The sequence below is a fragment of the Phyllostomus hastatus genome, unplaced genomic scaffold, assembly GCF_019186645.2.
Source record: "Phyllostomus hastatus isolate PE091 unplaced genomic scaffold, TTU_PhHast_1.1 phas_scaffold_21, whole genome shotgun sequence".
In the NCBI taxonomy this organism is placed as follows: Eukaryota; Metazoa; Chordata; class Mammalia; order Chiroptera; family Phyllostomidae; genus Phyllostomus; species Phyllostomus hastatus.
In genome coordinates, this window is record NW_025334017.1 from 40,474,424 (window position 1) to 40,496,310 (window position 21,887).

General features: G+C 48.9%; 1 protein-coding gene and 1 long non-coding RNA gene across 3 annotated transcripts; one reads left to right on the forward strand and one right to left on the reverse strand.

Annotated features, from left to right (window-relative positions):
• Positions 1–1,072: 1,072 nt before the first annotated feature.
• On the reverse strand, positions 1,073–6,843 carry LRATD2 (LRAT domain containing 2). 2 transcript variants are annotated; one of them, XM_045861086.1, is made up of 3 exons: positions 6,321–6,843; positions 5,994–6,052; positions 1,073–5,784 (listed from the first exon to the last, which is right to left on the reverse strand). In XM_045861086.1, exon 3 carries the CDS (start codon positions 5,686–5,688, stop codon positions 4,756–4,758), a length of 933 nt encoding a protein of 310 aa, XP_045717042.1. In that variant the 5' UTR covers positions 5,689–5,784; positions 5,994–6,052; positions 6,321–6,843; the 3' UTR covers positions 1,073–4,755. The 2 variants fall into 2 exon arrangements, with proteins under 2 accessions (XP_045717042.1, XP_045717043.1); XM_045861087.1 differs by lacking the exon at positions 5,994–6,052 and having other exon boundaries at positions 6,321–6,444; positions 6,536–6,842.
• Positions 6,844–17,184: 10,341 nt separating this feature from the next.
• On the forward strand, positions 17,185–19,448 carry LOC123833066. Its single transcript, XR_006788164.1, has 3 exons — positions 17,185–17,194; positions 17,500–18,337; positions 18,459–19,448. It is a non-coding gene; the product is annotated as an uncharacterized LOC123833066 (long non-coding RNA).
• Positions 19,449–21,887: the final 2,439 nt, after the last annotated feature.

Genomic DNA, 21,887 nt, shown 5'->3' on the forward strand with positions numbered 1-21,887 from the left:
CTATATTTGTTCAATCAGCAGCTTTCCCAGTAAATTCGGTAAGAAGAAATAAAAGCCCTTCCGCACGCATTCTGAGACTGTTCATTGCGAGCTCTTTTTAAATGCTTTCCAACATGTCATTTTCCTACATTAAGCAAACTCAGTCCATTTAGCAGAAATGGGAACAGCAGCCTCCACCAAAATCACCCAAGAATAAATACACATTCCAGGTTAGCCCCCCGCCCCCCACCACCCCTGGCCCCGCTGCTTTCTTGGCGATGAGAACCATGGCACGTTAAAGACTCCCATGCCAGGGGAAAGGGTCCCACTGCTACTTGAGCTCCTTACAACCTTCAGCAATCAACTTTCTCACTATTTAAAATTCTCCAGGAGTCTGTTGATAAAACTCGGGCTTTTGAATCTCACAGGATTGTGGCAGTGTTTTCAGGTGCTGGCATAAGGAGAACAGGTGGCCTTCCCCACACCAGTCCCAGATGCCACATCTGCCCCTTTACCACCCACGTGCACCTGCATTCCTTATCGTGCCAACAGTGGCACGTGCTCACACTTACCCCTTTTCCAGAATCACATGACTCGTTGAACCCATTCTCTTTGTCTGGGACTCTACAACTACCTAAGGTGCAGCTTGGCTTACTGATCTTAACCCCACAACTCTCCAGTGTGGATTCCAAAATGTGTGTGTGGTTTCCAGACATACTTGCATTAATCCCGAAAATCAATGTGTATTGAAGATTTATATTCATGAGACACTTCTCACGAACACTGATAGCGTAGAAACAATGGGTGATTAATTCTCACACAGTAAATACAGGGAGCACTTTCAGTCACTAAATGATCCATCAAAATGTTTACCAAGCAACTGAAAAGATGATACACACTAATATTCTGAGAAAAACTACAGTTAGGCTGCACAGCTTGGCTATGGACCAAAAATGTCAGGAAAAAAGGTATACAAGTGGAAAAATATATATAAATTCCGTTAACTCCAATTGATGGTTTATTGGAGACTCTCATAGCATTTTCCAAAAGAACTTGACAGGTTTTATTTTAATAAGACATAGTGAAGAGGAAGTGGTTTAAAAGATGTCATCAATCTTTTATTTAACTAAGCAAGGCCCTTCATTTTGAAGGAAATGATAACAGTTTCAAATTGGAACCTCCTTCTCAAGAAGTCATATGAGAACATATTGATTTAACATACAATCTTCAACAGAAATAAGGTTTACACAATTCACTGAGAAATAAAATACATGTAGAGTATATCGCGTTAGTGTAATTCTCCATGGGTTACAGTGTTATAGTGAAGAACAGAACGACATAAAGAAAAGTTGAATAATCCAGTCAACTTTATAGTTAAGTTACCCTGATTTAAAAAAAATTCATAAATAAAATATAACTTCCCAAACAAATCCATTCGATAACCATGATCACATTAGATTTTATTCCAACTTATGAAAAAAAAAAATGGTGAGACAATCACATAACCTCAAGAGTCTTCAACACAGTGGATTCCATTTTGTTAAGAAAAAAATAGAAAACACGTAGTCCTTAAATTTTCTCCACTCTCCATAGCATATGTCATATAAAATTAAAGTTTTGCTTCCAAAAATATGTTCCCGCGTGGCTGTGTTGTCTAGTGGTGCTAGTGGGGTCAGAAGCACCAAGACAGGAGACGCTTAACCACTGAAGGGTCATTTTTCATAAAAACTAAAAATTTCCTCACAGGTCTGGAATACAGCCTTCTGCTAGGCATTTTAGTGCTATTAAAGTTATTTTTTTAAGTTAAATATGGAATAGGAACTACAAAAAGTTGAGTTCTTTCGGTACAAAAGTTGTGTCGCTGAAGTCGTGGGCTCCTCCGACGTACACAAGCAGTGTCAATAAAATAGTTGCTCAAGTAAGAAAATAGAGTTTGTCTGATTCCACGTAGCACACGGTCCACTCGGGTGTCCTGCTTACCCCTGCCGGAGCTGCCGAAGAACGTTAGAGTCCGTATGTCTTTCCTTCAAAGAGCATCTGTTATTCAAAGTACAAAAAACGGTTCTAAAGTCCTAAGCCTAAGGAGAAACAAAAATTATTATATATATGTATTTTTAAAGTGCCAGATGGAGCCACTGTCTGGGATTCAACATTCACTGATCCACCACACTGCCCTCTTGAGGACAGAGCCAAGCGCTGGCTGGATTCTCTTCTCTTGGCACCTGCACTGGTTGGATGTTGCTTTGCTTGAAGCTCTAGAACCCTACACAAACTTCGACGGAATCACTGTTCCTAAGTATTACATACGTCACATCTCTGGTGCCCTGTACAAAACGCTTGCTTTACACAGAAAAGCAGTCCCTGGAGTCGACCTGTTCCCTCTTCTAGCTCGTTCCCATGCCCTGCTGTCAAAAACCTCTTCTCCAGAGGCAGACTGCAATGGTTGGTGCAGATCTTACAGGAGTGCTCCTTCAGGTTGAGACTGCTCACTCAAAGCAGTTCATTTGCAACAACAGATACTCACTGCTCCACCTCAGTGTGACCAAGGACACCCACTTTCCACTTGGGGGCCAAGGAGGAAGACAGGGATGGGGGATTGGAAAGGACCCCTGGCCGGCTAGCCCAGAACTGCTGGACAGTGATGCTCTTCTTCCTTCCGGCTGTCTGCACATGAGTCATTGCTTTTAAATTTCCCTACTGTGTTAAGCATAAAAGAACATCCAAATCTGTTAGGCAGAGGAGGCTCTCGTCAATGTCTTTACCCATGTTTCTCTTGCTCCTCTTTTCCATGAGCAAGAGAAACATAAACAAAAAGTGGTGAGATTTACTAAACACGGAAACTAGACTGCTATGTCTCTAAGTCAAAGACTGGAGCGGAGTGTGGTTCATCTCTCACAAAGTGCTAGACCTGCTTGGTGAGCCCTGGCACCAAAACACAGGGAACACAGTTAATGCCCTTGTAATGAAATGATGTCACGTGGAGGTGCTATGAAGACAAAAATTATGACCTCAACTGCCAAGTCTGGAAAAAGTATACGAGGAAATCCTTCAAGTCTTGTTGCCTTGATTTAGAGAGATCCAGGCAGAAGGCCCAAGGACGACCACAGCTACAGAACACTGAAGTGTGATTCTACTCCAACTGCAAGATTTAGGTCACAGAAATGACATGTTCAGTGCAATCTCTAATGACTCCCAAGAGAAATAAAAACTTGACTCAACTTCTGAGACAGTATTAGCAATGCCAATGTGCAGCAGAGACATATTCTGAAGTACAGGGCACGCATCCTTAAAGAGCTCACATGACTACAAGGAGCAGCTTGTAAAAATCTTTTTTTGAGCCTCATCATAGAGCCAACTAACTCAGCAGCAGATCCAAATAGTATTGGTCAGTCTGCTGTCAAGAGATTCCACAATCACTAACCTGTGCTTTACGACTGTCACCAGATTTGGCACCGACTATACCAGGTGGCATTTGTGATGGCTGTCAGGTCTCTTGAGAAAGCATTCTGAAGGTGTGTTCTCTAAGCCACAAGGGGACTGTTGCAACTTAACAAGACTTTGCATCTTGAATTAAGTGTGCATCAAGGAGGCTACCAAAATAAATACCTTATCATCAAAATATGCCTTAGGCCTGGGATTTTAACCAGCAGCAGAACAAAAGTGAGAGATGGAGTGGTGACGGAAAATTAAAATTCACAGGACTACCATCAAAGCCTTACATTTTAAAAAGGTTACCTTCACTGTTCAGGAATAGGGTTCAGTGGGAAGTGGGAGTGATTGACTAGTTCCTACCAGGGCAAACCTGTTTGGCTGCTTCTGTAGTGGATACTTTACAGGGTGGCACCAGCCAGTGCCATGCGTGACCTGGGGATGAACACAGCCAAGCAGGTTTAATTAGACCAGCGACACAAAAGGCTATTCCCACCTTTGATAACAAATAACACAGCTGTAAGTGCCTACAATAGCAGGCGAGGAACAAAGGCAGCCAAACAGAACCATAATTGAATCCTTCCCCTAGTTGGCCCGTGACAATGATTTACTTGTAACCTAGGAAGTGGCTGGTGGAGCAGGAGGAGGCAGGAGGCTCAGCCAGCCCCTGAAGATGAATTACCTGGGGATTGGGAGGAGGGAGGTAGCAAAGTCTTTGTTTTGTGGCCGAAGTTTACTGACTCTTTGTTACATTTCACAGGCCGCTGATCGGTTTTGGTCTGCTGCTCCCAGACCTGGTCCTGGTTTCTCCAAGCCTGCATCCCAGGAATCCCATAAAACAAATCGCCCCAGCCTCCTGGATCCCACACACAGCTCCACAGGGGTAGCCGATATGCATCTGGGCTGGCCACAATCCCACACTGGCCTTAGCACAGGGCATCCTCCAAGCCCAGGGTAGGAGGACAGCAGGTAGAAGGCAATGGCAGACGTTGGTACTCCAAATTTTTCTCCATCCCTGCATAACAAGGAGGGTAGATTTTGGTCCCAGGTCCAGCAGGGATTTAGTGTCAGGCATGCCTACAGTTTGCCCCACCTCAGAAAGAAGACAGATTGAGAAGGTGGGCAGGCAGTACCCCCAACCAAATTGTTGCTATGTGCTCTCTCTTCCTCCTCCGTCCCAGAGAACAAGCTCAAGCCACAGCTGGCTGCGCATTTTGCCAACTTTCCGTTTTCCAAATGGCCCAGGAGCCCAGATGGGTCCCAGAAGGTGGTGGAGGAGGAGTAGAGGGAGGGGGCAGCAGCTGCTGGCAACAGCTCCGTGTCACAACTCTGTACTCAGCTCTCCCATCAGTGCACCACGGCTTCCCGGTCCTCCACCTCCCAGCCCGGCGCAGGAGGGCGCTCGGGAGGCGGTTTAGTCCGAGCGGCATCGCTGTCGCCCTCTTCGGGCTCAGTGGGGTGCAGGTGCATGGCGAGCTCCTGCAGCACAGCAGCGCGCCCTATCTGGTCGTTGCGCCGCTTCTCCATGATCAGGTCCTCCAGGCTCTGGAACTCAAGCGTGTGGCTGCGCTGCGCAGAGAGCTGGATCTGCAGCCGGTAAGGCTGCTTGCCAATGCGCAGCTCGCCGCCAATCTTGAACTCGCGCTTGCCATAGCGGCACCAGGCAGCGAAGCTCTCTGAGTTGCGCCAGCTCAGCTCGCGCTCCTTGGCGCCCACGTGCGCCAGCGCGTTGCGCACCACAGTGCTGGGGCTGAGCGGCTTGTAGCGGTACAGATCGTTTACCACGCGGCCCCGCCGGCCCTGGCTCGCGTCGGTCAGGAAGCTGTTGCTCACCTCCAGCCGGTGCAAGTGCACCACCTGGAAGTTGCCCACGTACACAGCCCAGTGCGGGTACTGCGCCTGCGACACGAACTCCACCAGGTCGCCAGGCTTGCACTTGTTGAGCAGGTTCTCTGGCGTGTAGGTGCTCAGCGCCGCAGAACCTGGCGCGAAGCTTTTCTGGTAGATGCACTCATCACGGTAGAACACGGAGCACTCCACCTCGTGCAGCCGAGGGTCGTAGGGCTGCGGCGGGGGCAGCGTTGGCCCGTCCCCGCCTTTGGGCAGGCCACCGCCATCCGTCCCCTGGGGCGGCGGCTGCGGCTCCACGTCCTCGTCGTCATTGGAAAAGATGTAGGAGACCCCGATGCGAGGGCCGTCATCTCGGTCCATGCCAGTTGGGTCGGCTGTGGGAACTTCCTTATAATTTAGGTGGGTCAGTTTCTCCACCTGGTTGCCCATCACGCTGCGGAGACACGTTCACACCGCCGAGAGGAGAGAAAGCGAAACCACCACTAGGGTCATTGGCACTGGTCCCCGGACAGGGGCTGAGACCACCTGTTGGAAGAGGAAGGCAAGGAAGCCATATAGGAGCCCCTCCGTGTAAAGGACGATTTGTTAAGAGGCGGAAGAAAGGTTTGGGTGGAGCACCAGAAGCCATTCTAAGAGGGGTCTCACGTAGCGAGCCTTCCCTCATTTCTCCACCCCTAGGGTCACTGTCTCAGCAGGACAGGCGATCCCAAGTCCACCCCCCACCCCGCCCTCACCTCGCTCGGGCCAAAGTCCATTGCATCAGCAGCTCCTAGGGCTTCCGCCAGTGCCCCACCTGCCAAGCCCAGGCAGGAGGGGTAAGAAAAACTTTACTCCAGTCCCTCCTTTCCTCACATCCCCTCCACCCTACGGCCCTAACTTAAGCCCTGAGACGATCCCCAACCCCCAAGCCTCCTTCCCTAGGAAACCAGCGAGGACTGCGTAGCAAGGTCCTAGCAGGTGAGCTACCTTACCTGGCACACCTGCGGCTCTTTCTCCTTCCGTCTCCCCCGCCTTTCCCCCGCGCGCGTGCCCTCTAGCTCGGGTTACCTGCGCAAACTCACCCGCGGAGAGGTGGAGGCCCTGGGGAACACCGAGGAGGCCCCCGCCGCACGCTGAGACTTCTAGGACGAGTTTGCAGGTGTGGGCTCCACAGTCCTTCCTCTCCTGGCGCGGGCGGCTGCGAGCCTGGACAGAGGGGAGCGATGCATGTCTTGCCCCACTCGGCTACACAGTCTCAAGCTTTGAAAGTGGGAGTCAATGTCTGTTCACCCCGCACCTCCTCCCTTCTGCTGGTATTGCCGCTCCCCCTCCACCGGCTCTCGGGGGAAGTGGGGCGCGAGAAGGAGGAGAAGGAAGCAGCTTGGCTGCCTGGTGGCGCCAGCTCCAGCTCGGTCCCGGCGAGCAACAAGCGCTGGAGCGGGAGGAACGGGATTGTAGATCCGGCTCCGGGCTCCCGGGGCGGGAGCGCAGCCCGTAGCATTTAAAGAGACAGGCGCTCGCTCCCGGAACCCGGGTCTTTCCCACGCGGTGCAGTGCCTCTGGGATACCCGCCCCGCCTGGCCCACCAGACCCGCGGAGCTCCGCCCAGGCCACGCCCCCACGCCGCAGCAGGTTTAAATCCAGCTGGTAAATCATCAACGCGCGCGCTGACTGACGTTCCGAGCACGGGTGTCTGCCCCGGCCCCTGGGAACTCGCTCGCCTTCCTAGAGCCTGGGCCTGCTGTGGGGACCTCTCTGCTTGCTCAGTTCGCGTTTTTCCGAGCTGTGAGCTTTCAAAAGAAGTTGAAAGGCTAAAGCCACCTGCCAGTGTAGAGATGGGAGAGGGAGTAAGTGTGCTGTTTGTTTTCTTTCCCTTTGCCTCTCTGCCCGAGTACCTGGAGAGGGAGGGGCAGTCATTAGGAAGCAAACGCACGTCTTTTCCTTCCTGGAACATATTTCTTGCCAATATTCACAGCAAAGTTTTTTTTTTTTTTTTTTTTTTTTGAGTGGAACAGCTAGAAAAGTGTGCCAGTTTAGAGGTATGTCCAGGATGAGTGCTGTGAAACTTTCCAGTAGGGGGAAAAAATTCACAGAAAGGACACAACATAAAACAGAAGGAAGACTTAGTTACTGGCTTACCCCCAAGACCCTCTCTGGGTTCACTGATGTCCCCCCGAAGTTAGCAAAAGTCGATTTCACCATCTCCATTGTTTTGAGTTACTAGCTGGCCTGGCAGTGAAAGAAAGTATTCAGCTCTGTTTTTCTTGGCTGTGAGGGACGCAGAAATTGCCTAAATGTCCTTAAATTAAGAACAAATTAGCCGAGGCCCCTGGTGAATATATTTCCTCCCTGCCGAGTTACAGAAGGAAGTGACAGAGTGCTTTACAGAAGGAGAGGAGTATTGCCTATTAACCTCCACAAGGGGACACTTCCTCCCTTCCCCCTCCATGCTGGCTTGTATTTTGTACCTAAGATAGAGGCTACCAAAGTGTTCCTTTTTTTATTGTTGTCTTTGAAAAAGTCATAGATCTGAGTGGAGGTGGAGGGTGGACAATAGGCAAACTTAGGTCTTCACTGGGACACCCTAACTAATTCCTGCTGCATTTATTTAAGAATGCAACTCAAGACCTCCTCTACCCTGTTTTCCATCACTTTCTTTTGACTAAGTTTTTCCAGGTAACACTATTACTTAGTCAGTGTATATACCAACCAGTGGAAACAAATATACGAACACTGCCGTGATCCTTTTCAGTGTGGATGGAGGGGGAGGGGGAAATCAATCTACTTACGTACTTTTGAGCCCGAACACTCGATATATTAGCCGGGCTGTAATGGAAGTTCGTCCTTCAGCAAGTCTGAGATCACAGTATAAGTTAGACCAAAAAGAGACTTCCTCGCAGGCTGAATTTACTTGCGTATCGTCTGACCAGCCCTAAACAAGTGTGACCAGATGAATCCCCACATCCCACCTTTTCACAACAGTGCTCTGGGGGCTGCTGTTACCCACGCGGTACTTGCCACGACCTTGTGAGCTCCTGTAGGTACCCATTCCACAGCCAAGATTTAGGCTTAGGAAGGCAGTGGGCAGTTACCCCATGTCTCTTAGACCGGGAAACCTTTGCTACTGGCAGCTGGGGAAGGCCCCTGCGTATGTTGGTTGGTGATGCAAGAATCCCTTTGACTCAGTAGTACAGTAGTATGACAGTTCACAGCCAGCACTCTGGGGTAAAAGATCTAATAAGGAAAAACACTGAAAAAGAAGATAAGCAAAGCCACTTTAAACTAGTCGGAGCTGCCATTCCAGAGGAAGTGCCTTGCCTTCTTGCCCCTCAAGCCTTTGGATGTCAAAACAGGGCCAAATAACCTTTGGACTGGCCCTAATGCAGCACTGTATTCCAAACAACTGGGTGTTATAACTATATAGGGCTGTGGTTAAAGACATTCTTGTCAGAACTAGAATCACTATGTTAGCTTACCTGCACCTATAGTAATCCCTTCCTTTTCTTCAAGTAATTGCAGTTAGGAAGGTGGAGAAGCTTCGGGGTTTTAAGATTGGCACTCTGGCTGCCCTGCGGGGAATGAATGAGAGAGGAGGCAGGCCTCAGAGGCGGGCAGGAGCCTAGCCAGCAAAGGACAAAGCCTGGGAAGGCACCTTTCCCAAGAGCAGCCACTCAGACAAGAAATGTTAGTTGGATTTGAATTCTCAAGTCATATTGTCCCTGTATCAGTGACCCAAGTGTCAAATCCCACACACCTCCTCAGAGAAGGCACTCAATAAAAATAAGGGTTGAATGCCAGTTAGTGACTCACAGGATTCCTGTCCAGGGCAGTGGGGAATGATTAAGAAGTGGCATTTCTACCTGACCTGACATGGGCGCTGAACCTGCCAGTGTGGTAGAGATCTTGGTCTAGATGGCTGCCTCTAAGAATGTACAAAACAGGAGCACAAGGGCAGAATTATGCGATGAGGAATCTGGAACTCGGCCTGTTCCTCAGGCTGGGCCCCAGGTTCATGGCAGCAGCAGTAGCTGTGTGGGCTGGCTGGGAAATAGGTTCCTCCACACCTTCCTCATCAGGGAACTCCCAGACTCCCCTGCTTCTGTTGCCCCCTGCTGGGGTTTTGTTGTGACCTTAGGAGGTGAGAGGTAGCAGAACGGAAACTGATGCCCCAGACTGAAGTCCTGTTTGCCAGGGGCATGACCTTGGAGCTGTCTCTTCTCCATCCAGGCCTCCTTTTCCAGTCTCTGAAAGGAGACAGTGTGTACGGAAGCACCTTGTAAATCCTAAAGGCGGTGTAGTTGTCCCACATTATTTAGACACCACGTAAGAGCCAGATGATGATTTTACTGTGGTAGCAAAAGGATAACCGTGTGATGTGGGCAGCCTCTAACTAGATCCTACCAATCCTGTTTTCGACATTCCTAGCTGAGAAGACAAAAGCGCAGAGATGTGAATCCTGCTGGATTCAAATCCCTATCTCACGCTGCGTCACACCACCCAGGAGCACCAGCCTGTGGGTTCATCCAGACGCCGGTCGGGGGGCTGGTATGTCTTCTGGATGTAGAGTGACCAACTTGTCCTGGTTTGCCTGGGACTATCCTAGTCTTAGCACGAAAAGTCCCACATCCTAGGAAACTGAGACAGCTGGCTGCCCTGCCTAGTGCCTCCCTATCCCGGTCACTGGGTCATTGCCTTCCCTCAACCAAGAGCTTCATGCACACGGAGCTGGGGGCATTGCGGGGGTAGGACAGGGCAGGGAGAGGGGAACAGGAGAGTCGGGTGTTTTTGTCCAGATCTCACTCTCACAAGGGACCCCCACTTCCAGGTGAAGTTACATGTACAGCAGTCACCGCATAAAAGGGCCAGACAATAAAAGAGACAATCAATGTTGCAAGCTGCTTTGACAATTTAAAAAGTGTTTTTTAATTGTTCTGTTTCCAGGAGGTGCGGCCTGAGCCTCTCTCCCTCTGAGAAGTCTGGCCTGCAGCTCCTCTCGCCAGCCAGCCCGCCCGCCTATCTTGGGCCTTGAAACCTGCATGAAGAGTGTTGTTCTTGGGCTGATTCTTCTAGAACTTCCAGTTGAGGGAGGGAGCCCAGAGGCGGCTGAGTGGCATCCTTCCCCTTGGCATCTGTATTTTATTTTGCTTTTTTCCCTCAGATCACCAGAGCAAGCTCTCCCAAGAAGGCTGAGCTGGTGTGCCCCGTGGGTGAGGGTGACCAGGAGATAGCACCAGGAGGGGCCTGGAGCTTTTGCCCACCGCCGGTCATCAGCCCTCCGTGCATTAGTCCTGTGGGTCCACTGTAAGGCAGCTTTTAATCCTTTCCTGGGAGAGGGCTCACCGGTGGGAACACACTGAGGCCAGTCCCTCCCGGAGGCTTGCTGCTCTAGGAGGCCCCTGACATCACATTGTTGATGTTGAACCAGAGTTTGATTTGTGCTCAGGAGTCTGAGCGTGTAGCTGGGTTCCTGCAAAGCCTCATGAAAGATGCATTTCACCAAGCGGCTCCAGGGGAGAGACCGGCTTAAATTACAGCTCGACAAATCCAAATATTGGCATATCTGCAAATCCAAATGTAGGGATTTCAAGAAAAAAAAAAACCACCTAAATTCTAAGAATCTTATTTTGCAGGTCTTGGGCAAGAAAGGAAGGTGAGATATTCAGAGAAGAGACAAGGCTGTCAATAATGAGAGAAGCTTCAGCAGAGCAAACCTATCCTCCTTTTCTTGCTGGGCGTTCTCCATGCTTCCTCGTGAGTGAGGAAGACGGCCTTGCTCAGCGCAGGTTTCCCCAAACCACTTCGACAGGCCTGGGTCCATGGCATTCCCCACTAGAGTCTACCCACAACACAGCAGCCCCAGCAATCCTGGGAGCCACACCAGGTCACTTTTCTGCTCAGACCCTCCATGGCTCTCTGCATCTCCCTTGGAGAAGGCCAACGTCCCTAAAATAACCCCACGAGGTAAAAGGCTTCCCCCATTACCTCTGTCAATGTAAGAAACAATCAAACCTGTAGAGAATTTCTGTGAGTTTATTTGAACCAAATTGACAACAATTGCCCGGCAAGCCAACTCTCAACAGCTCCAGAAATGCTCCAGAGAATGGCAGTTTAACATTTTATGTTATACATTACAATCAAAAGAGGAGACATAAGGGGGTTACATGAAATGCACTGGCGATGGATTAGGGAGGCAGGAGAAAGCAAAGCGGGGAAATCTGGGGCTGGATAAAACGTACGATGGAGAGACACATACTTCCTTTACTTTGGTGGGTAAAGCACAGTGAACAATGAACATTTACGGCACCCAGAGATGGTGTTCTGGGGAACAAGATAACAGGGAGGGGCTCTGGCCGTCTTTACCCTGGTGGGAGATTATGCCCAGAGGGGTCTGGAAGAGGGAAATTATCTTGACATTCCCAAGGCGTGTTATCTTAGATGCAAAAGGACAACAGACAGGCTCCGTTGAAGTAAAGATTGGCCTTGATTAGGGGAAGATACCGATCTAGGACAGGACGACCCACCCACCCACCATGGCCTGCTCTTAGTTAATCAATTTTAATTTCAGACCGTCCTGTTTGGTTACTTTAGAACCCTGAGTTTGTCAGGCTGCCAGCCAGGCCTCCCCTGAGCTGGTCAGGATTAGTACGTGGCCCCTGTTCTCCCACTCCCCGCTGACACCCCCCACTCGCACCTGCAGGCACAGGGGCCCTCGCCCTTCCTCCCCCGTGGTGGGCACGCTTCTCTCTCAGGGCCTTGCCCTTCTCTGCCCACTCTGCCTGGAACACTTTTCCCCGGGCTCCTTCCTGGTGTGATCTTTACCTGCTGACTCAGATGTTATTCTTGGTGAGCCTTTCCTAAGAACCCCATTTCAAATTCCGAGTGTCCGAGTGTCCTACATACATGAGTCCCCTTTCCTGCTCTATTTTGCTATCACTTGCTGGACTCATCATCTTTAATATTCTCCATAACTTATTACTTCACTGTTGTTTATCATCTCTCCCAAATAGATTACAAGCTCTACGAAGTCAGGGGTCCCTGTTTGTTCGTGGAGGCGTCCCCAGCTCCTACAATGGTGCTCGGACACATGCTAGGCTCAACAAATCGTAGTTCAATGAGAACATGTAAGGGCTGTTGGTGGGTCGTCTGTACCCACCCTCACCATAGCTCTCATGGTGTAGGATTGCTCTCAGTTGACAGATGGGAAAATGAATGATGAAGTTCCCTAAATATGTGTGGCATATAAATGTGGCATCTCAGCAAAGAACAATGCTTTTGTAGAGAAGTGGCAGGACAAAAGAAAAGGACTTTGAGCTTCTACTGGTGGTCGATTGTGAGAAGGCCAATATACGGGGAGAGGAACAGTAGGTAAGGGCCAGTCAGTAAAGTTTGCAGTAAGGCTTGCGTATACAGAACTCTCTCAGGCCACCTCGTCTCTCATGATAAAGCTGTTGTCCCCTTCCTGGTGCAGGCAGTGTGGTAGGGGACACCTTAACCAGGGGGAGTTTATGTTCTGTTTTCAAGTAGACCAGGCGAGGGCAGAGAGCTTTTCTAATATCTGCTGCTTCTTAATTGCCTTCCATTCAAAGTAATTCTGTGCCCAAGTGCCTATACTGGGGTAGCAGATTATACTACTCTTTGCTGTAAACCAGCAAATAGATGAGGCCTTGTCTCTGAGATAGTAGAGGATTTATTCTGGGCCAGGTACTGTGCTAACTATTTGTCATCATTACCTGGCTGACCCTCCTCACAAGCTTTCAGGGCGGGTTTTGTTGTTATCCTTACACCCATTTTATAGCTGGGGAAAACGAAATGTCAAAAGTGACTTGTCCCTATCAGGGAGCCGGTAAGTCAGCCAGCCAACAGGATATGGACCTGGGCAGATTTGAGTGTAAACCAACCCCCAACCCCCAGATACGGCACCTTGTCCCCAGCCACTCTTTGTCACACAGATGTCACAAACCACAGGAAGGAGCTTCTTGGTAGCCCAAATGCAGCCATAACGGTTTCTTTTTCCTCCTTCTCCTCTAAGTGAGGCACGCTTCACCCAGAGCAGCTACCCCAATGGTTCCAGCCAGGTTTCTTAGAGTTTAGCTCGCTCATACTGATTGCAGAACCAGACTGGCAGAAGAAAGCCCTGCTGGGGAAAGGAACCTGAACTTTTATCTCAGGATAGCCCAGGGAGAAGGAAAAAGAAACAACTTAGGAACCTCTGCTAATCTGACAAGTGAATGCATTACAGCGGGAGGGTCCGAGTCATTAGGTCTTTGGGGACCTGCCAAGCAAGATAAAGAAATTGGATTGCCGTGTGCTGTGCCGAGTCACTACATCCCTGCAGGCCCTGGAACACAGCGCCAACCTAAGCCGGAGGAAGTCTGCCCTCTTGGCAAGGTCAGAAAGATTCCCATTCCCACCGGGTCAGTTTCCCCCACCTAGTACCCTAGTACCCTTGGGCATTCCTGCCCAAGTCATGACCAACTAGACAAACATTCGAACATTCCCTAACACTGACCTCAGCCCCTTCCCTCCCATGGTCCACAGGCCCCAGGGGGTCCTGCCTCCTGAGTCTTTATGTAAATGACTTGCAGGAAGAATCTAACAGCCTTAACTAGGAGCACTTCCCTGAAAGGTCTCCGGTTAACTGGATTTCTGTTTAACTGAAGCTTAAGCAAAACCTGCCTTGTTTCATCCCTTGTTATTGAAAATCTTTCTAAACTCTGTTAGTTCGCCCACCTGCCTAAGTTTCTGGAGCAGAATGAACATAATTACATTTTTGCTCGATGATCAGACATCTTGCAGCGCCTTGGGGCACTATTCTGCCTAGTGGTTTAAATTAAAATTTCACTGTAGTTGTAGACTTTTGTAAAAAATTGGGCTCCGACTGTTCCAAGTTGAAGAAGAAATTAATTTAATATACATTTTTTGAGAGATGCACAATAGCTTGCCTTCCCAGTGCCTAGAAGAGTGTCAGGAACATTTTCTTGAAATTTTTCCCTCTAGTGTTGATGGAGACCATGAATACCTGATAGGGATATTTTGCAGATTTTTTTTCCCCAATAATAATTGTGTAAGGGGGTACAGCCAGGGGGCCCTGAAAAGAAAGATTTGTAATGGGGTTCACAACTCAGGGTGTCCAGGAAATATTAAAAATATGGGAAGTCCTCACCCCCACAAGTCTGAACTGGGGGTTGGGACACATGGAGCAGGGCCATTGAGAGTTGTTTTGCAAAGCAACAGTTTTTCAGATAACCTCTAGAACAGTCATTTAACATATCTATAACCTTTAACTGGTTTCATAGATATGTTAAGTAGCTGTGGCCCTGCTTTGAGCCAGGGGGATGGGAGTGACTTCCACCCAGGATGTAACTGGGAGGCAACTCCCCCAGGTTACAGAGCCTGTGAAACAGCTTGGAGATGATTGGTTCCACGCCACAGGGCCACACCTGCCTGGACTTACTGTGGCAGCCCAGAAAAGCTGGGAAAATACGGGAATGTTGGCCAAGTGTAGCCAATTGTGAGAAGAGTCAGAAATGGGGCTGCAGAGGAAGATTGGCAGTGGGATTTAAACCCAGGTGCGGCAGCTGTGATGAGAATCCCCACGTGGCTTAGGAAGCCAGAAAGCAAGATGTAGCAGCGATGCAGCACCCTTTCTTAGCAGTTTGGAAGAATGCAGGAGAGACGCCGCAGAGACGCTGTGGGAAGGAAAGGGGTGAAAGGACTCTTGCTGGTGGGCCAGGAGAAGGTGCCACACCAGCAAGAAGGTGCTTAGTCCGTTTTGGACTAAGAACTGGAGATCATGGTGGCGACACAGCTGAGTATGCTGGGAACCAAGGGAGGGCTGCCAGCCAAGCACGGATTGCTGGGAAGAACCAGGAGCTACCTGAGCCACAGACTTCCATTTCTTTTCCTGAGATATGGTATCTCAGACCGGGCAAAGGGGGGAAGGAAGGACTGTGTGTGTTTGTGGGTGTTTTAAGGGACTTTGGGATTTTAATGAAGACCTTAAGTCATTACTCTTAAGTCTGTATAACTTTTGAATAAATAATTCCTTTCCTTTTCACCAATCTCTGACATGGAAAGCTATAATTCCCTGGTGGTAGGCAAGGCAAACCTAGTACAGGGGGACCCCAGGAGAAGAGGGGCTCCATTCGGTAACATTGTGGGACCTCCTTCTCCAGTGGCCAATCAGGGAAAATCATGGGAGACCACATGTGCAGTAGCTTTAAAGTAATACAACTACTTGTACAGGCACAATAAAAGCCAGTCAAAACTAGCCAGGAAGGATCTGCCCTGTAAGAATAAAATCCCTCCAGCCCATGAGGTCAATCTCCACTTTGAATTGGCCTGTTCCCATGTTCTCTGCCACAAACTCTGTGTATTCATTTCAATTCTTTGTCCCGATCACCAAGAACCTGGTTACCTGTGCCCCCCTGTGACAATTGTACTGGCTCTTTATTGATTGATCAGTGATTGTTCCAGGTGTTGTGCTAAGCCCTTTGCATGCTTATAATTTCATCCCCATTTTCACGCAGTGGATGGGCTTTAGTCTGCAGAGGAAAGGGAGGGGGCCTCTGAGAGGCTGAGTGACTAGGCGGAGGTTCTGAGACTTGGTTGGAAGGGGCAAACCAGCATGAGTATTACTTGAGTTTTATGGATGGCAGTCTCTACCTGCTCTTGGGGCTAGATATGCAAGAAGACCCTAAAATATAAGGAAGTAGAACCTCCAGGAAATGGGAATTGAGGTAGGGGCATCCCCCACATGCACATACCCAGGACCCTAGACTCCCCATCTGTGGGTAGCCAGTAGAGTGCAGAAGTTTAGAGAAGTGAGCTTCACGTGCTCTGTGGGGAGGGACCAGGCAGTCTGTCTTGTTTTGTTTGTTTTATGTATCATTTCCAACTTTTGGTGAACTGATAACTTTGTAAAATAACATAGATATAAGTTACTAGAAGAAGAAAGTAAAAATAACAAAATGAGGTACAAGCCCCATGTTCATTATTGGTCGTAGATTCGGCAGATATGAAATAACTGTCAAATAGTTATAAAGTCTCTAGCGGCCCACTCCCGATATTTGTTCTTGCTCTGTGGATAGGTAACAAGCTGTTGGTGCACAGACAGAGGTGCTCACGTTGCCCTTGACCAGGCTGGGCCAGACTGACACCTGCATCTGCAGCTGTGAGCTCTGAACTGGCAGCGTGGGCCTCACCCGGGAGCTGGGCTTGCTGGAAATGCAGCATCTCAGGAAATCCATGTCCCATCTCCCACCTCTGAATTGGAATCTGCACTTTCGCCAGATCACCAGGAGATTCTTGTGCATTAATGCTCAGGAAGCACTGATTTAGAACGTAGGTCCTGAAGCCTAACCACCTCTATTAATCAAGCACTGTCTCATTTATCTGTGCCATGTTGGGCAAATCACTGAACCTCTCTCTGTGTGCTTCAGTGTCCTCATCTTAACAGTAGCCCCCTCTCCAGGATATTGTGAGCACGTGGAGGTAAAGTATACCTGGTGGGGTAAGGCTGGATGAAAGCAGTCCGTGGAGCCTGGGCTCGGTGGAGCCTAGCATAGCAAGGTAAGGGCTCCGTAGGCATCCTTGTTATTGTCAATGATTAAAAAAAAAATACCCTAGCCCATCCCTGTTGTTGAAGCCTAGGCATCCTGGCCAATGATGTTTACTTCACTGGTTACATTATGTTAGTTGTATGCAGGGTTTCCCTTCTTCTGCCTGATCCCAGTTATTTACTGTATTTTTCAAACTATAAGACATACCCCCCCACACCCATTTGGGAGGAATAATGGTTGTTAATGCTGCTGTTAAGTTCTGTTTACATATACATTAGTGAAATATTATGTTATTTATGTTATTAAATATTTTACCACATTTTTTGCTCCAAAATTTTTTTTTTCCTATTTTCCTTCTCTAAAAACTAGGTGCGTCTTATGGTCTGAAAAATATGGTAAGTGGCTACTGAATCCATTTATAAAACCCACTTGGCCTGGTTCCTCACCCCGCTCAGGATTATCTGTGTGTACTAACCATCCTGAACTCGGCGAGTCTACAAGAGGCCCTGAGACCAAAGTTCTGGTGCCCCGGGCTGTCCAGGGCAGATCTCCCTGGGACTTGGTGGTTCCTTCTGGCCGATGGAGCCACGGTGACACAGCTGGGGGAGAGGACACCCGGGATCCATGCCCTGGACGGTGAGGTTTCTGTGGCAGCCACGGCCCTGGAAGCTCTCCTTCTTTTTTTCCATTATCTGTGCAGGTGAAAGCCAGCGAGTCCTTCAACGACACTGACAGTTCCGTGAGCTTGAATCCTGGCGCAGGAGGCCAGCAAAAGTACACAGTCAGCCAAGTAGAGTTTGCTGGAGATTTATGCGGAAATCCAGCCGTAGATGCAGGACTGCTGGATTTATAACAGGGGCGGGATAATTTGTTCTTGTGTGCTAAGATAAGGGTAAACAAATTTCCTGCTGTGATGTAAGCCCCTATCTGCACAAGTCAGGAAAGATCCCCTGCCCTGTTGCCAAACCGTGTGCTCCACAATTGATCCTCAGAGACTTGTCTCTCTGAGACTTCATCTAGAGGTCAGCTAGAGGTGGAAGGACATGCCTGGGTGCAGAGGGGGGGACTCTTGTGTTCCTGTGTGCTTCAAAGCTTAGAACTAAAAGTGGCCACGGCACTGGCTATAGTATTTGGAAAATTCTGGAGAGAAGCTGGGGTGGTGTCGAGTAACGACCACCCCTGAACATGACTGAGGAAATGTGCCAGGAAATGTATGTTTCCATTTGAGCCCACGACTGGCTTTGGTCCAGCAGTCTCACCCACCTTGGGCCTGGCTCTGCCCTTTCTGTTGTCCACATCAGGTAGATCAGTGTTCTCTGTCCCTAGAGTTTCTTGTGTAGCTCCCCGAAGGGAGCCCTCAGGGAGCAGTGGCGGTTGGGGGGCTGTCTGTCTCTGTCGCACCTTCCTCCTCTGGAGGACAAAGGCACTGTTTGATGATCTGTGTATCCCTCATGCATGAGCTTCTCTACATGTGCTAGTAACACAGACATAAGAAAGAAGACCAGAGCTCTCTGGGTGAATCTCTTTAAGATACACAGGTATGCAACTTAAAATTTTGAAAATTATTATTATTTGGACAATATACATGATTTTGTGTTCTGCATATATTTTTATAATTTGAATTATTCTATATGTAACTATTATCACCCCACTTTTCAGGTGCTGAAACCAAGGCTCCAGAACCAAGAGAACAACAGCTGTTATGTAGAGAAGCCAAGGTTCAAGCCTATGACTGCGTTAGACCATGCAGCTCACTCTGCCTGAGCTAGTGCTGGAGAACAAATTCCAGACTATACAGTGTCCGTGTTCCTCTGGGGCCTCCTGAGCCTAAGACTGGGCCCCCTTTCCCTCATCTGTACAATAGGGGGTGATGGACCGAGACCCCACAGGCTGCTTGTCAGTGGGCGTCAGGAGTGCAGGAGGAGGAGGGACATATCTGGGAAACTGAGTTCTTAAGGCTTGAGCAACATCAAGTGTGAGTCTCTCCAAAAACTGAGCACAGACTTGAGCATGAGAGAGGTGAGCAGGGAGCCGGTCTCCAGCACCAGGCCTTCCAGAGGCAGTCCATCCCAGCACCTGCAAGTCCCGTCTAGGATGGCGTAACCAGGTTGGTGTGATAAAGAACATGATCCCTGAAGATGGACATGGTCACATTTGTGTGCAGAGCAAGGCAGACATACATGCATGTGTGTGCCCACGTGGATACAGTCATCAAGAGAGTGTGTGTGTGTTTAGCCGGAGACACAAGAAATACAGGATAAGATTCTTTTACATTGCAGATCATATCATCAAAACTCTCCACCTTCCCCTACATGGGACATTATAGATTATTAAGGTCTCTCATTAGCAAGTTTCCCTCTGTGTTGTGATATTACATTTTGCAGAAAACAAAGATTATATATATTACATATAACCTATATATGTCTTATATCTATATCTATAGCTATGTAATATCTATCTATATTCTTGCTTTTTTGCCTTAATTTTTTTCCTGTATAGAATATTTCTGGAAGTTTATCCAAAAAGCTGGTAAGCATGGTTGCCTCTGAATAGGGATCTAAGGGCCAGAGGCAGGGAAAAGAATAATTTTTCATAATACCCTCTTGTATATTGTTTGCATCTTTTAATCATGGATGTGGATTCCTTATCTGAAACAATGAACTAAAAAAAAAAAAAAAAAACTATAGTCAAGTGTCTGTCTTATACCTGGTTTCTGAATGGGTTCCCCTGAGGGAATGATTGGTTTTGAATGTGATGACCTCCTAGAGCGCTGATGACATGGTCAAAGGCTGTCTCTGGTTTTTTACCCAACAGTGAACAACTTGCTGGGGAGACCTCCCTGCTCCCATGGGAAGAAGGTAACTCTAACACTTGGTGAGATAAACCACCGCCCTTTTACTTGCTCATGACTCTGTGAGTCATCGTTTGGGCTGGACTGAGCTTGACAGTTCATCTATTGATCTCTGGTGTCCATCATGTGGCATAATGGGGGCCAAATGGAGTATGGTGGTCTTTCATGCATGTCTGGCAAATGGAGCTGGCTATTGGCCGGACTGCTTTTCTCCAGCAGCTGAGCCTGGGCTGCTTCTGGTAATGATGTTCTAAGAGCAGCGAGAGGAAGGGCAGCTCCCAACGCATAAGTACTTTCCAAGTCTCTGCTTCCATCACATTTGCTGATGCCCCACGGGCCAACTCAAGTCACGTGGCCGAGACCCAAATCGGTGTGGGAGGGGACTGCGCCAGGTCGTGTGTACAAGGAAACATAATTTATTGGAGCCGATTACTGTGGCTCTGCCACAACCACCTCAAACCAAGGGCTTGAATGTCCGCAGGGGTCCTTCTCTCTACCATGTCTTTGCTTTGCTTCTGCAAGTCATCTCCATTCCTTCAGACACATGCTTTCCTCAAAGGCCGGAACCACAGCCTCCCGCAGCTCCAGGAATCACTCTCTCAGCTTCCCACCCGAAAGGGTCTTTTTCCTTTTGATTCTATTCTGAGAGTCACAGGGAAGAGCCCTGCTTGGTCCATTGTAGGTCAGATGCCCATCCTGAGTCTAAGCAGTCGGCATGCTGTATCTAGCGGTTCCCTCCCACCAGACGCTCCTATTTGGATAGAGGTTGTAGGAGGAGTCAGTGTGGAGACGTCATCACCCCGAGAATAAGGTTGCATCTCTTCTGGAGTAATGAAGATGTGCTGGCCAGAAATCACAAATATGAAATACATGTGCACAAACAGATGGCGTTGGGGACCATCTGAACAAAAAAACCTCACAGACTATTTTTTGGGTATTTTTTACTTGTTTCTTGGTCGCGAAAGCCTGGTTTTAATAGGAATTGAAGCTAGTTTTAATTTACTTTCTATAGTTTTCCAAAACATAACCTTATTAAATTGATCTACACATTTCGCTTATTTTCTGGAAAGAAAAAAAACCCCGCAGAACTAACATCCCCCGCTGGCCCCAATGTGAAGTGGCTGGGTGTCTCCGTGGCAAATATATAATAGCGATTAAACGACCCTGTCGCTCACCTCCCTCTGAGATCATGTTGGGAAAACAGAACACAGGAAAGCCAGAGAAGAGAGACTTGAGTCCTAATTGGCACATCATTCACATCAATGAGGGTCTAGTTTTCCCTCCAGTCCCATTGGGAGTTTAAGAGCACACTAACATCAGCCCACGTTGTGACCTGTGAGTGAATATACGGGATTTGTGGCAAATGGAAGTCGCTGGCCTGCCTCCGTTATGCTGAGCATCTGAGGGAGGCGTTCCAGCTGAGCATCTGTGCGGGTCCCCAGCACAAGTAGAGAGGAAGGGTCCTCTCCTGCCTTTTTGTTTGGAGTGAGGGAAAGTGGAGCGGGACAGCAGGAGAGTGTAGGAATTCCGGCCTTTGGGGGAAGCTATCTGGTTCGCACAAATAGCAGAGATTCCTGAAAGTCTTTGAGGCTGGCTTGGCTGGGTAGCCATGGCAATGCCTCACATCCTGCTTTCCTGCTGCTGGAGAGAGTTTGCCCCCACTTCCCAGGGGCCTTAGCTGGCGCAGCTGCAGCTTGTTTTAGAAATTCTGCTAGACGGGCAGCTACTCCTCAGGAGCACTCCATTAACTGGTGGGACTGGCTCCTGACTGGCTCCTATCTGTCTGGGCGCACAAGGCACTTCACCGGCACCCCTGCTGCCCACGAGGAAACATTTGCCAGTGACCCTGGTGTCAACACTTCCAGCTAACAGGTTCTGGTTTGCCATCAAGGGGTGCTTTAGTTCTTTTTTCGATTCTTCGTCGGCAGTTAGGGTGTGTTTATCAGCGGGATTGCTGAGGAGTCCTGGCTGTGACTTTGGACTATGAAAACAGTCTGGTTCCCCACACACCCCATTCCCATTCACGCTCCCTCCCCTCCTCCCACTCTTCTGTGGATGCCCACACCCACCCATCCTGGATGAAACAGGGCCTCGCTGGAATAACAGGCTTATACATGTGGTCCCCACCCCAGCCCGGGTAATGAAGAGCGTGTGCTCCCTTTGGTATAAAAAGAAGATTAAGTTTTGTTTCTCTTCTCCTGAAGGATGCTTAAATACTTCCTCCAACCCATCCCCCT